Genomic DNA, 15,503 nt, shown 5'->3' with positions numbered 1-15,503 from the left:
TCAGCCTTTCAAGAAGCCCTGTCTTTGCCCAGTTACCTGACCACAGACCCAGCCGTGGATTCCGTGCAATGTAATGAAGGCCATTGCCAGGCTCTGGAGTGACTCAATACAAAGAGAGTGGTGGAGGGCGCCAGAGGAACCCCAGTCAGAGAATCAAGAGATGGGAGGCCAGGCCTGGCCCTGCCGGGACCAGCCGTGTACACCTGAACAAGCCCACCTGGGCGGCGATCGGGCTGGCATGTGGGGTGCAGGGAAAGGGCACAGCGGGGGCTGCATCACCTCCACCATGGGAGGCCAAACAGAGCCTGTCAGCGGGCGGTGAGGGGCCAGAGGCGCCGGAGTCCTCCCAGGGCCAGAGTCCGCCACAACCTTCCCGGGTTTGCTGGCCCTGTGCTCACCGGGTGCTCCACGGGACAGCTCAGGCCTTTTTGAATGTACTCCCCAGCCTTTCCCACCACATTCTACCAAGACCACTACCTTAGAAGCTAAAAAGTCCCTGGTGGCTTGGGAGGGATGAAAACGCAGCAGGTGCATGGACCCTAAATTCCCGGGGCTCATGGTAAGTTGGGGACTGTCTCGTCCACCTGTGCTTGTCTACAGGCAAATGTTTTTATTGCCAAGTCAGAGATTTTAATTCTGTAGCGTTATGAGGGGCCTGAAGATATGCAGGTTCAAAGCCCCACAGAGGACTCTGATGAATGGATGGGGTGAAATCCATGGCTCTGAGCCAGTACTGTCCGTTTACAGGTGTGTTAAGCGATTCCCTAGGACACGTTGCTAAGAGCAGGCACAAGGCACACCTGGTTCTCTGGGCAGCTTCTGGAATTCTCCTTCCTGGTGGGAGCTGCATCGAATCATGCTGGGCCTGGTACAGAGGCATGTTTCTGTCTCCTACCCAACCTTCCGAGTCAGGACCCCGGGGAGTAAGGTCAGGAGTACACCTGCCCTGCATCAGCTTGAAGGTGTCCATTCTGGAGAGGAAGTGTCAGAAACACAGGTTTGGTACAGCCCGTGCGGTCCACCCTTACAGCAGGGCTCAGCTGTCAACTCAGCCCTGCAGCAGAAAACTGTCAATGTTCCAAATGACCCGAGAAAATACCTCGATCATCCCAGAAAGTGCAGTGCAGTCGTATTTTATGTCCAATAGAAATAGTGCAATATTAAAATATTAATATCATTTCACTTTTTGTACAACATAAAAAATAATGTACGTCTCCTCCTTCCAGTTAAAAAATATGCCAAGAATTGTGTATTTTTGGAGCTGGTTGGCTGGATGAACCCTGCACCGTGCTTTGGCTCAGCCACAGAAACTCCGCATTCTTTGTCCAGGTTGGTTGTGAAATCAGTCAAAGCGTCAAGAACCAACCCTGTCTCCCGGGTAATTGCATCTGGACAAAGGTATCTCCCAAGAGGCCCCACACAGCTTGTTCCTGCAGAGTCGGAGGTGATCGTTTCTTCAATGCAAAGCAATACAGTCCTGCTTACATTTAGGGTCCGTGTGCGAACACACACACTGTAGACCCTAAAACTACATTCAGTCTGGGGAGATGCTCACAGTAATGGTGACTAATCTGGGAAATAAAAAAGGTGCATTTCCTACCTCTGGGTCACTCCAGGGAATCTGCCCATGGAATAGGTTGATATCAAATTGGGACGTGTGTTTTTTCCCAGGGGAGCTGTGTGGTGGAGGGCTAAGCTGACATCCTTGAGTTTTTTTTTTTTTTTTTTAACTATATCTTCCTTAACTACCGCATTTGACTCTTCTATATATTATATATATATATATATATAATATATATATATATATATTTGATGTTGGGGGTAGGAGTTTTATTAAGTAATTTATTTTTTTGCTGTGTTGGGTCTTCGTTTCTGTGCGAGGGCTTTCTCTAGTTGTGGCGAGCGGGGTCCACTCTTCATCGCGGTGTGCGGGCCTCTCACTATCGCGGCCTCTCTTGTTGTGGAGCACAGGCTCCGGACACGCAGGTTCAGCGGCCATGGCTCACAGGCCCAGCCGCTCCGTGGCATGTGGGATCTTCCCGGACCGGGGCACGAACCCGTGTCCCCTGCATCGGCAGGCGGACTCTCAACCACTGCGCCACCAGGGAAGCCCAATCTTGTTGGCTTTTGTTGTCAAGGTCTTGGAGTTCACATCCGTGACCCTTTGTGTTTATTTATAAATAAATAGCGTTTATTTATTTCTGTCCTGCTAGCATCAGACACGACCCCTGTCTTCTTTCCCACACAAACTTCCTATAAATGACTCGGCCAAGAAGAACTCACCTTCCTCAAGGAAACAGCACTGATCTTCTGTGAAGCTGCCCAAGACAAAAGGAGAAAAGAGTAGGAAAAAAAAATGGTAAAGAGCATTCAGTAGAAATATATTGCCATGGAATAGATTAAAATGGCAACCAAACCTAGCATCATGAATTAAAAGAAAAAAAAACAACAATCAGTTCACCAAAGCTCAAAGCAGTGATACAGGAGATGAAGGAATATATGCAAGGAAAGCCAGCATGGCTCCGAAGAGACATGGGAGAGAGAAAGAAACACCCTGGTAGTGGGTCCATGCTGGAAGCAGCTCCGGGAGGAACCCTCCTGCCTGGACACTGTGAGTGACCTGGACGACGGGACAGATGGACATGCACACCAAACGGAAAAGAGAATTAGAAGTTTTGAGGAAAGGGAAAGCTTATGAAAGGCAGGGGAGAGAGACCTAACACACATATAATCGCTGTCTTTCCAAAAAAGACCTGCAGTGATGTAACACAAATATATTTAGATGTAATTCAAGAAACCTTTCAGAGATCACACAAGACTTGGATCTATTTATAGACTGAAAGTACACACAGCATCCTCGGGGTGGTGGAGGAGGGAATGTCACCAGTAACTCAACATGGACCCCATGCCTGTCTCGCTGTTTCCCAAAAGGGTCTGTATCGCCCCTTGCAGGTGTGTCCTTCCTCTTGGAGTGCCCCCTGCGGGCCTGGCTGAGTTCTGCAGTCACAGATTTTCCACCAGCATCTCCTGCCCGGGGTTGGTCTCAACCCGCCTTGGTGAGCAGCCTCTCTTCCATGTTCCCAGTTCTGCCAAGGATGGATTTCCCACTTGTTTCCTGTCCTTCTTGTTAATGCTGTATAATGCCCAAGATGAGAAGGGTTGCTATGAGTCTACCGTTCTAAAATCCAAGGCGGTAGGTTATTTTCCTGTTTACATTTCACAAGTGAACGCTTTTATCATAAAAAATTCTTCTTAATAATTTTACAAATCACTCAAAATGGGTTCTCGAAAAACAATACAAAATGTGATCAAGGCAGCGAGATCAAGTTTAAAGTCGTGCCTTTGCTACGTTTTGGACCCTGGCCCAGCGTTTCCTCCCCGGGGAGGACGGAAACGCTTCCTTGTCATGCATCTCTGGACACTGCACGTCCCGCCACCGTGCACTCTCTGGCCACACAGACCCTCACAGGCCTCTGCACCTGCCCTGCCGATGTCCAGCCTTCCTCACGCCCCTCCACCTGCACCCCACACGGCACGCTTGCTTCTCCTCTCCCACGCCGCGGACACACACAGCCCTTGCCACACACCCTACACACATTCACACACCAGTCCCCCCCCAACACACACTTCTCACGAGGAGGACGGAGTTACGAATGATCGTTCTCGCTCTAGGGGCGGCCTGCCTTAGAGGGACGAGCTCCCCGAAACCGAGGACCCACATTCTGAAAACAAGTGATGGGAGAGTTCAAAATGCCATAGGCTGGCTCGTGCCGAGAGACTCTCTGCCTGGGGTGGGATGCCAGGAGGCGAGTCAGGCCCCAGGACGGCTTACGTGACGATGCCCTCGGACCCCAGGTGAGGCCCCGCGGGAGCAGAGCTGCAGGGCACCCACTCTCTCACCGTCTCCGCGCATTTCTCGTGGGACCGCAAAACCCAGGCTCTGGAACCGTCACTGCCTGAGTGCGCTGGGAAACGTGCCGTGGGAGTGAACACACGTGAGCTCCTACGAGTTCCTTGACGTGTTTGCTACACCTGAATGGGGAGCCGAGTTCTCCTGGGGCGCTCAGAGGGCTCTGTCCTTGCAGAGGAGATGCGAGCAGGGGCCCGCCCTGCAGGGCCACGCCAGCCTGCACATCCCATCCGTTCCTCTGTAACCGGTTTTCAGCCAGGTTAGAAGTACGTTGCTAACATATCCTAAATCATTTCCCAAGAGTTTCGTTGGCTGACCAGCCCGAGGGCTTTTAAGTACAGAAACAGACATTACAAGCAATAGAAAATGAAGAACACTGTATTAATGTTTATTTCTAATGACAAGAAACAGAACATCAGTCCCTTATTTGTACAAAAATACCTGAACGTTTACAATTAGGTTCATGAGCTGAAGAGCTATGTACACAAAGGAGCAAAGCACACGGAATAAAGGTTTTGTCTCTTCAGTTAATCCCTTCTGCAATCCCTGAAAACGCCGACACATCAGGCCACGCTATGGTCACTGCAGGTGGCACTGCGACATCACAGCCCCCGGCGAGCCAGTCCCACTCCCTCAAAGGTGTGCCAATGGGTCAAACCCTCAGGTGTTAAGTGCAGAAAAGAGAAGACAAAACATCTAGACTGAGGCACATACTTCTTCAAGGTTTAGCAGACGGAAGAACATTCTGGAACTCTAACGCGTAAGGTCACAGAACTCTCCTACTTAGCGCGAATCCCCAAAGCATTTGGCGTTTTCCCTCTCAATTCAGACCACGTTGCTACACGGAGTTTCCATTTAGAACAGAAAATCACAGGCAGAGATAAAAAGTCAACAGGCTCCAAAACGACCCTGAGCTGTCCCGTTTACATTCATGTCATTTAAATACAAAAATAAAAGTCGAAGGTCCTTCAGCCCCTGGCTGGCCCGGCTGGACGCCTGCTTCTTGCAAGGGCTGCCTGTTTGCAGGTGGATCCCCAGCTGCCCGGTACAAGGGAGGTGGCTGGGGCCCCGGGAGGGTCACTCTCTGTGACAGTTCACTGCGGCCAGGAAGTACACACAGAACTGTGCGTCATCGAGTCAAGCTTTAGTTCTGCTTTTAAATAAAACGTCTATTTATAAATATGCAAAACCGCCGATACTAGCTGTCTACTGGAGGGGGGAGTGACTCATCTCACTGGTGGAGACTGGTCTACGTAAACAGAAAAGAGAAACTGGAGAGGTGTTTCTTTTGTTTTCTTTTTTTGTGTGCTTGATTTTTGTTTTTTAAAGGTTTTACCTCCAACCGGTGAAGAGAAAAATGTCTAATGGTGCAACTGGAACATCAGTCCTCCAATGGTAGCAGGCTGCCAGGTATGACTTGGAGAATGACCTGTCAACGGTTGGAAAGATTAACAGGCTACAGAAAACCCCCACAAAGCAAAAAACCGAAGCAACAACGCAATTGAGCATTCATGGTTAAAAACATGTTTTACTGAAAATGCTTCATCTAAGTAGACACTTCGTGGAAAACAACTAGTGTGTGGCTAGTCGACTAACGTACAGTGTCTATACCACAGACTGAGGTACAGCGGGTATGTGTCACTGTGTCCGAAACCATGTGTGTCCCTTGGGAAGTGCTGCAGCGGGCAGGGTCCGGGGGATCCAGTGGCCAGCAGGCCAGAGGGGCCAGGGAAGCGTGGCAACCGTGATCTGGGGAAAGAAACCTTCACCAAGTAGTTTGCCTGCCTGTAAGGGGAGCCTTTCCTGCTCTGCAGAGACAAGGCTACCCTCACATCGGAAGACTCGGCTAAGGGGACGGGGCGGAGGCGGGGACAACGCAAGCCACCGTCTGACTCAGCTCCTGAAGTGGGATGCAGAGTTGTCTTGGTAACCTGTCCTCAGCCGATGCTGCTGTGAGGAATTCCTGACCTGGGCCGGCCGACGGGCCACCCACCGCCTTGCACGGGCTGGCTCGGGGCCGTCGGCAGGATGGAGGCCACCAAGCAAGACCTTCCCCTCCGGGCTGCGGGGCTGCCCTCTCCAATGCCTCCATCTCTGTCACCATGGAAACCCACTGGACAGGGAAGCAGACCGAGCAGGTGCCACTTCCTCTTAGGTCCTCGGATCCACGGGAGGAGGGAGGGCAGCCCTGCCAGGCCGGCCCCCACTGCAGAGGGGGTGAGGCGGTGACGGACCTAGAACAGGCTGGAAGGGCTGCGGCTGGGCCAGGGGGACTGGTGTCCCCCATGGGTGGGTGGTGGGTACCCACTGTGTCTCAGGCAGGCGGGCCTGCGGCCAACTATGGGCAGCCACTCAGCCCTGCGTGTTTTCCAAGGAACAAGCCACCCGCAGTGCGGAGGGCACAGCACGTGCAGTCAGGTGACAGCACTGGAGGGGGCACGTGCGCAGAGCACACCGCCTGCCTGGTCACAGAGCATGCCACGTGCCTACCAGGGAACACCTTTTATATCAAAAAAGCTTCCAAGGAAACTGGGGAGGGCTGGGGTGCCGGTCGCCTGGGAGTGACCTGCAGAAGGTGGGCACCACCCTCTGCCAAGAGCCTCTGGGGGCCGCCCCGTTGCAACTGTCTTTGCCTCTTGCACAGACTGGAAAGCCACGGCCCCTCTTGCCATAAGCTGAATACAATATTGAAAACAAGGAGTGCAAAAAAGGGATCAATACAAAAAAGTAAACATAGCAGTTTTAATTGTCAAGATTATTCCAGGGCGAGAGTTCATTTCCAATCACTTCTCTCCAGCTTGTGTTCCTCCATGGCCCAGCCAAGACCATCATTCCAGTTTATTCTCGAGTCTGCTGTCTTCCGACCTTCCCGCTGAGGCCAGTGAGAGGGGCGCGGCCCTGCTGGATCTGCAGCAGCAAATCATCGTCAAGTCCAACAAACCAGTCGATCGTGGTCGGTCGGCGCCCAACGCACCCATCTTGCTCCGAGCCCCAAGGTGCAGACAGCCGTGTGTTCTGAACGATGCACAGACCTCTTCACTCCAGTGTCAGCGTCCTCCAGCCTGCAGCCAGGGGAGACCTGAGGTCATAAGGCTACGCGGATGCAGTGGTGCTTCAGTCTGCAAGGCAGGACCCCTTTGTTCAGCTGGTAAAAGTCAACGAGCTGGATCAGGTCAGAGAATTTGGTGTTCCCGTCGTCGAGGCTGAAGAAGGTCTGCCCATCGTCCTCGCACTAGAGAGACACAAGAAGACCTGCCAAGTCAGAGGCCACAGCTCGGGGACAAAACAGGCCCCAACGCCAGGATTAGTGCCGTCCACCCGTACTGAGGCTCTAAGGGACACACGTGGAGCTGGCGAGGTGAGCTAGAAAACGTCAGGGCAGCAGGTCGGGGGCAAGGGCTTTGTGCTGGGTGCTGCCGGGTCCCTAAGCTGCCGGGCAGAGAAGGTCCCCTGCTCCTGAGCTGGTCATGGGCAAGAGCCCCAAGCTCCTTCTGGCTCACGTGCTCATGAGGGTGAGGTTGACCAGTTAACCCGTGAGTGTCCATGCACTCAGCACACCCCATGGAGGAGGGTGAGGTTGACCAGTTAACCTGTGAGTGTCCATGCATACAGCATGCTCCTGTAAGAGTACACAGCCCTGGGCTCTCACAGTAGGACCCCAGGCAACCTCCTTCACCCCTCTGACGTTCACTTTGCTCTATTACAAAGCAAATGTTGGATTACTCTAAGGGATTAATGAGATCATGTAGGGGAAGAACCTTGCCCAGGTCATGGAATATTTGGTAGCTATTTCTCTTAAAATGGAGGACATCTACAATATCTCCCAGAAATAACTATATTCCTCACACCGATTTTAATTGAATGAATTTTGAGATCAGTGACTGCAATACAGTGCGGTCAGGAAAGCTGCCCTGTACTGTTCACACAGAGGAAGTTAGCCTTAAACCTGTGTCGATGCGTAAACTAAGAACCACTTCTTAATCCACAAACTCTGGAGCCCCAAGCACATCCACAGCCTGTGTTTAAGCCCTGAGGTTGCAATCTCGTTGTTACACTTCTCAAGTTCCTGTCTGTCTGATAATTCTAGGATTTGGGGTTATTTGGGACAATGGTATTACATATTCTGCTGGCCAGTACTTTTTCATTTTATTTCATATTTGAGGCTAAGAGAATAACATCTGGTCAATAACATAACGCAGCAGGAAAACAAAAAGGACTGTGGATGAGGCACTTTCCCGTGAAGAACAGTCCCCAGGTTTGCTTATTACCATGTTTTGTGGAATCTGTGAAGCCTGGGCTGCAACCCACAGTCTTTCCCTCCCTGGTGGTCCAGGACAGGCCACTGAGAGCTGGGAGGGTCTCATTTTCCTCATTTACACAGTGAGGGCATCGGGCACAGCAGGAAGCGACTTCAACAGAGAGTGCCAGGGAGGCTGCTTCCCCCCAGGTCACAAAAGCCAGCCCTCCCCACTCCCGTTCATGCTTCCTGTGCCTGCATGACTCTCCAGACAGTCGGTATAAAGTCCTGGGCTCAAGCACCCTTGAAAAACGCCAGGTCCCACTATGTGAAACGGATGCATTTGGTTACTTCAAGCCTTCTCAGGGCTTCACTTTGTAAAGGACAGAGTTATAACTGGCCACCCTCTTTCAGCAGCATATTTCTCAGGTCCGGGTTCCAGAGGAAACATTTCACGACAGTTGTTATTACCTGCAGAATTGACCACTTCTATACAACTACATCTATACGTACAACGTACATAACACACTTGGTATTCATTTCGTGTATCTCAGCCCCAACGGGGCTACGCATTCTCGGGGGTGCTGACAACTGTCTCCCACACAACACCCAAATCGTGAACCAGAATCTGAACTGGGCACATGGAAGAGGTCAGTTACCTGCGGCAAATCTAACCGTCATCCTTAAAGAGAGCGGTGCTGACAAATACACCATATTCCATAATGAGGCTTTTCGAATTGTTCAAAGGGAGAATCTGTTTTCTGATCCGAGGACCCGGTGGAAGGATTAACACTTCTCTTTGGGGGTCACGGGTCAGCTTTCTACAGGCTTCCTGAGTCCCCCTGGTCCACACCAGCACAAATCAGACAAATCCTGAGATTAAGCGGCCAACAGCGCGCGTCTGCACAACCACACGTGCTCCTTCCCGCGCCAGGTCCGGGGCTGACAGCTCCGCTCTGTGTCTGCCCGTCATCTGAACTTGCTCTTCCATTCGGGTGCTGGCTCGGGGGCACCTGTGAGCTACACAGGCGTGTCGGGGCCACAGAACAATGCCACCATTTTCAGTGTTCTTCTAGGCAAACACTGTTCCCAAGTTCAAAGAACCAACCTCTCAAGAAACTCCTGAAAGGATCTCACCGGTGAGCTTGAAACTGTCTGATGTTTACTGTTTCACAGTCTGCTTAGTTGAGACCTTGAAAATTGCATTAAGAACAAAACCGGCACACAGAAGAATAAGAATTAGTGTGGAAAAACATCCATACTTACAGGTAAGATCTGGAAATTTTTAATTTTCTGATGATGACACAATGTGAGGACAAATGCCTTTGGATTACTCTGGCTGTCACGGAGGAGAAAAAGCCTGGGAATGGAAACAGCCAATTGATTGTTAATTTAGAAAGTCCAGACTGAACACGTGTATGAATACATACATATATACATGGTGCTTCAGGAGGCTTTGGGAGCTGAGCGAGCTGTAGAGCAGGACCACCCTCCACACCCAGACTGTGTTTTCTGTCACTCTCCACTGAAAGGAACCAGGGCTCCTTGGGGACATGGCACCTCTAGGGCTGAGGCAGCGAAGGTACAAGGTGACGCTGGTATACTTTGTGCCAGAAAATAAGAAAGCTGGCCCAAGAGGCAGTGTGGCCCAATCTGGGCACCCAAGTACATTAACAGAAGGGATGGATTATAACCAAGAATCCATGAGTCCGCACTGGTGTGATAAATAAACCATAGGGGAGGAAAAAAAGCTCTTCCTAAGAGCAGAAAGCCAGCTAAATACATAGAGAAGGATGATGAATTAGAAAACCACTATTTGGCCATTTGATTAAGGAGATCTTCAATAGATGCTGAAACCAGCATCAAAGTTTGATGAGAAACAGAATACTTTCATAGTCTCAGCATCTACCGCCTAACATTTATGACAGAGGGACACACAGTAACCTTCCAATAGAGAAACCCGGTGGATACCACCTTCAGGTATTCGAGTTACCACCACCAGGAATGAGACAATCCACCCCAGCACCTCTTGACGGGATGCACTGAAGGTGAGCCAGCATCACCTCCAGGGAGTGAGCAGACGGCCAAACCCGGCAGGTTCTGCCCTCACTGGCGCCTCCAAGTGTCAAGACACAAAGGAAGACAAGGCACATGCTGGCCCAGGGCGGTGCTGAGGCCGAGAAGTCCTTTTCCTTGGTGATGAAGGATACAGCAAGGACCCCTGAGAAAATCCAAGTGGCATGTCAGGTGACCGAACCACGTCCGCGGTAATTTCCTAAGTTTTTATAATGATACTGTGGCTGCCTAAGAGAAGTCCTTGTTTTTAGAAATTTTATATTGAAATGATTACAACTGACTCCTAAATGGTTCTGATAAAAAAAAATGAGAGAGAGAACATGGGAAAACAAAGGTGCTACAATGTTCACGACTCAGGTGCCTGGGTAACACGTACACAGGAGAATCCATGATATGATTCTTGCAAATTTTCTACATTTTGAAATTACATCGAAAAGTCTAAAAATAACAAGTGATGGCCAGGACGTGGAGAGAAGGGGAGCCTCCTGCACTGCTGGTGGGAATGGAAACTGGTGCAGCCGCTGCGCAGAGCAGGATGGAGGTTCCTCAAATACTAAAAATAGAACGACCATATGCTCTAGCAATTCTACTCCTGGACACATATAAATGGAAAAAGTGAAAACACTAATTTGAAAAGATACATGCATCCCAATGTTCACTGCAGCAGTATTTACAATAGCCAAGATATGGAAGCAGCCCAAGTGCCCATCAACAGATGACTGGATTAAGAAGATGTGGTACATGTACACATATATACAATGCAGTGTTACTCAGCCACAATAAAGGATGAAATTCTGCCATTTGCAGAAACATGGATGGACCTAGAGTATTATGCTCGGTGAAATACATCAGACAGAGAAAGACAAGTGTTGTACGATATCACGTATGTGGAATCTAAAAAAATAATACAAATGAATATATATGCAAAGCAGAAACAGACTCACAGATACAGAGAACAAACTCGTGGTTACCAAAAGGGGAGAGGGAAGGAGGAGGGACAAATGTGGGGTCTGGGATTAGCAGATACAAACTACTATGTATAAAATAGATAAGTGACAGGGATGCACTGTGTAACACAGGGAATTATTCCCATTATCTTGTGATAGCCTACAATGGAGTACAATCTGCAAAAATACCGATATCACTATGCTGTACAGCTGAACCCAACACAATATTGTAAATCAATTATACTTTAACTAAAAAAATACTTTAAAACTTAGTATAGCACCAAGAAGCATAAGTCATTGCTTTTACAATGATTCCAGAACAAATCTGGAATCAGACGGGAAGACCAAGTTATTCTTTAGAAAGGAAGAGGCCCTAATCCCAGTGACGAAGTAGAAATGGCCTGAGAGGAAACATACTTGAAAGGTATTAGACACCAAATGGCGGTAATCAGCTAAACCATCAGTTTCTAGATTGTAATGTCAGAGGGAAGGCAGTTACATAAGCCTGGGAAATCCCATGTTATAAAAGGTAAAAACGGTTTATTTTACTACAGGACGTCTTGGAGGCTTTAGAATGTAGATATTCATCCCGACTCCCTCAGGGCCCCAGCATGAGTCTTCCTATCTTACCTGACTCTTTACAGCATCTTTTATTACATACCAGCCCCTCTTTGAGAGCACTTTGCAGGACACGTGTTCTGCAGGACACACCTCGGAGACGTGAACCGGGTTGCAACTGCAGTGTTAGGCCAGGCGGGCGGGACGGGGCCTCGGAGCTGGAGCCGGGCCCCTGCGTGATGCGCTCGGTGCCGGCGGAGCCCGAGGACAGGAAGACGAGAGGGCCAACGCCTCTCCCGGGCAGGGCTGCGCGTCTGCGCCTCCCAGCCTGTGCCCTTTTTTCCGAGTGCTTCACTAGCAGAAACCTGGGGGTTGGCAGGGCTCAGTCTTCCCGGAGGAGAGGCTGGGGCTGTGCTTCCTCAGCTAAGCCCTCAATGAATCCCCTGATGCTTCCTTCTGAGCCCCGAGGAGGACGCTGCCCGCCTGCCTTCCAGTTTGGGGTGTGACCCGGGAGATCCTGAGGCTGCCCCGCCGGCTTGGGTTTACAGGTCGTGCCTAATGGTCGTCTACACGGAGGAAAGGGGGTAGGGTCTAGGAGTCAGCGAGCTTCCGATCCTGGGCCGCTGCCTTGCCAGCCTCTCCTGCAGGACCATCTACACACTCAGGGCTGTTGTGTGGTCAGTGTGGACACTGGAGGCATTGGTGATCGCCACCAGCAAACCACAGGCTCGGGGATTTCGGGGCAGGCCGGGGGGTGGCTACTGCAGAGACCAGGCTGGGAGCTCACATGCCACGGACGCCTCTGCTTAGGTCATCGGAATGGAGCATGGAATGAAAGTGCTGAGGACTGTTGGGACTGAAGTCAAGGCTCACGCGTCCATTCACGAAAGCACAAAGGGGCCGAGGGAGATCAGGGTGACAACACAGCTCGGGTGTGTGGTGGTCCTGGCATCGCACACACTGCCTCGCTCAGGACTCACAGAGGCCCTGTCACTGTCCCCAGTTTACAGTGAGGGAAGCGGGGCCCAGAGAAGTCAGGCAAATTCTCCAAGGTCACACAGTCAGCAGAAACCAGGGCGGAGCCCCGGCCCAGCAGGAGCAAGTGCGCAGGTGGTTCCTCCGTGGTCCTCCGTGGCCCGTGAGCACCCTAAGCTTTTCCCAGGTGGCTGTGTTAGCCCTGGGACGGCACCCCGCCCTGCCCCAGGGGAGGGAGAGCCGCAAAGAACTCAAGTCTTGACAAAGACGTTGCCTTCCACCTCCTGGCCATCCCACCCCAGCCTCCTCAGGCCGCAGCTAAGCTCAGGGTGGGACCTCCGTGGCCAGTACACGCCCTTGTTAAGATGAGGCAGACTACGAAAACAAATGTGTTTTGCTTATATTTTTAAAAGGAAACAACAACAGAAGGATTAACAAACAAACAATGATGAAAATGTTTACCCGCTGTGGAGCTGGGGGCAGAGGAGAGTCACCAGGCAAAGGACCTGGTTTTATAACTTTTGACTTTGGAACCAAGGCAATGTTTTACATAGTTTTAAAAGCAGCATTAAACTGAAGAGGAAATAAATCAGATCCACTTAACAAAAATCAGAAACAAACAGAGGAATGAACCTGAAGACATGGCAGTTTGGTGGTGGAATCACGGAGAAGAATTACCTTAAGGCTGGTACGTTAACATGACCTGCCTGGACTATTCCTTAAGGATTAAAAGGGCTGCAAAGAAGTGCGAATTCAGTAGTGCTGAAGTAATGTTATCAATATTTTCATGATGTGACATGGGATACAGCAGACAAGTACAGAGTGAGGTAAAACAAATAAGTAAGCGACTGTCATTAGTAAGATTTTTCAGAGGAAGAGAAGAGAGAGACAATAAAACCACAGGCGCACACGCCCTGTAACTTTCCACGTGAACTGGCAACATCACTGTGAACCTGGAATCTACTTGGAAAAGACCTACCGATTTGGTTTCCAGACACCATTTTCCACTACAAAGAATTAGGGCCCCTAAGAGAATGTGTCACACCAAAAAGCAAACCCTATTGGCGTTGGGTCAAAAGAACTCAGGAACCAACCTGAAAGAGGCCTGCCCCATGGGACAAAAAGAGGGCCTAGGCAACATCAAGAACATTAAGCTTGGACCGAAACAAATCAAACACATAGTATCTAAGTTCATCATGAGAGTTAAAAAACAGAACAGCACACCTCACTTGTAAGCACTGGAAGATGGCACAACGCCAAGTCAGTGATGCTGAAAACTGACAAAGAGAAAAAGCAAGCATGTAGCTACCTTTCCCAGAAAAACAAATATGGGATAAGGAAAAGGATTTTAGCTAAGGAATGATGAAGGAATAATAGACTTAGAAAACAATGACTCTGTGACCTCTAATGAAACAATAAACCTGGCGGGTTCCATTCGGTGTAGGGGGCTGGGAGCTGGACTGGGGGCTCGGGCTGACAACGCCAGACCCCCGCCCAGCCCGGGCTGAGGGAGCAGGACAACTTGGGGTGGGCAGTACAGACATGCAGCCCCGAAGCTCGGTCCCGGAAGGAGGCTCTGAGTCTAAGCAAGCCTCTGCCCACACTTTACAGGAAACGAGGGAGAGAGAGGAACACAGTCAAAGAAACCCCAAGTACACAGTTAGCAAATGACTTACTTCTTCAACAAAGGAAAGATATGAAAAAAAAAAAAAAAAAAAAAAAAAAGGAAAGAAAATGGAGCGGTGCGGAGACTACTATACACTTAGGAAGACAGAGACATTTCCATCGGACGCCATGGGTGGATCCTGCTTTAGACCAACTACATTTAAAGGACTTTCGTGTGTGTGAACATGATGGGACTTCTGAGGACACTAAGAAATTCTTGTTTATTTTAGATGCAACGACGATAGCGCGGTTGTCTCGGAAGCAAAGGGTCCTTATTTTTCAGACACTCACTGAAATACAGTTACTGGTCAAAATTACGAACGTCGGGGATTTCCTTTAAAATAGCTCAGAAGAAGGAAAAAGTAGAGGAAGAAAAGTGGGAAAAGTTAGAAGGACGAAGAGGAAGGCAAAGAGGAGAAAAAGATAATAAACGTGTGGGACGGGGAAGAGATGAGCTCAGGGGAGCAAATCCTGCAGCTGAGCAAGAGGCAGACGGGTTCCTTACTTACCCTCTCCTCTCTCATGTGAAGTTTTAGAGTTCCATAGCAAAACTTTTTAAAGATGAAGGATTTGAAGAACAAAAGGACCGCTGTGAGCCGAGCAGCTTCCGAGAGCCTGTCTTTTGAGTAGACCCAGGGAGAGGCGGCCACAACAAGGGTGGGCCAGGGCACCCAACTAACTCGCCTGGGTCTCCTTCTGGGGTGGGGCTGGGGGGTGGAGGCAGGCCTCGGGCTGAGCTCGGGAGGGACCATGCCCCGGTCACGGTCACTCACGTGTCTGCAGCCACACCCGGGGCAGCTTCCTCTCATTCACAGTGATGCCCAGCCTGGCCACCGGGTTTGCCTTGACCATGGGGGCATCAGCTTGACAAGTGCTTGTGCACTGGGGTTGACCTCTTATCCTTGGGATCCCCGTGATGGCCAAGATGGACCCAGGCTAGCCTGCCAGAGACCTGTGCCCAGGCACCTCGGCACCCAGCCACGGCCAGCACTGGCCACCAGGCACGTGAGTTCTGCTGGCCCCGGTGGGAAAAGCCACCCAAGCAGCCCTCACAGTAAGAAATGATACAGCTTTGCTGCTTTGCGTCACTAAGATCCGGGGTGGCTGGGGCAAAGGCCAATGACATAAGGCATAA

The 15,503-nt window shown here is 50.4% G+C and overlaps 1 protein-coding gene across 4 annotated transcripts in view; it reads right to left on the bottom strand.

The window, feature by feature from the left end:
- Positions 1-6,638: 6,638 nt before the first annotated feature.
- GRB10 (growth factor receptor bound protein 10) overlaps positions 6,639-15,503 on the bottom strand; it is a 188,523-nt gene continuing 179,658 nt past the window's right edge. For all 4 annotated transcript variants that reach the window (XM_060108876.1, XM_060108877.1, XM_060108875.1 and 1 more), the window contains 2 exons: positions 9,414-9,507; positions 6,639-7,142 (listed from right to left, as the gene is read on the bottom strand). In XM_060108876.1, coding sequence (XP_059964859.1) covers positions 6,996-7,142; positions 9,414-9,507 — 241 coding nt within the window. In that variant the 3' untranslated portion in view covers positions 6,639-6,995. The remainder of the gene's footprint in view (positions 7,143-9,413; positions 9,508-15,503) is intronic.

This window comes from Mesoplodon densirostris, chromosome 9, assembly GCF_025265405.1.
Source record: "Mesoplodon densirostris isolate mMesDen1 chromosome 9, mMesDen1 primary haplotype, whole genome shotgun sequence".
Lineage (NCBI taxonomy): Eukaryota > Metazoa > Chordata > Mammalia > Artiodactyla > Ziphiidae > Mesoplodon > Mesoplodon densirostris.
The sequence above is the reverse complement of the archived record's forward strand: the minus strand, read 5'-3'. Positions and strand labels throughout refer to the sequence as shown.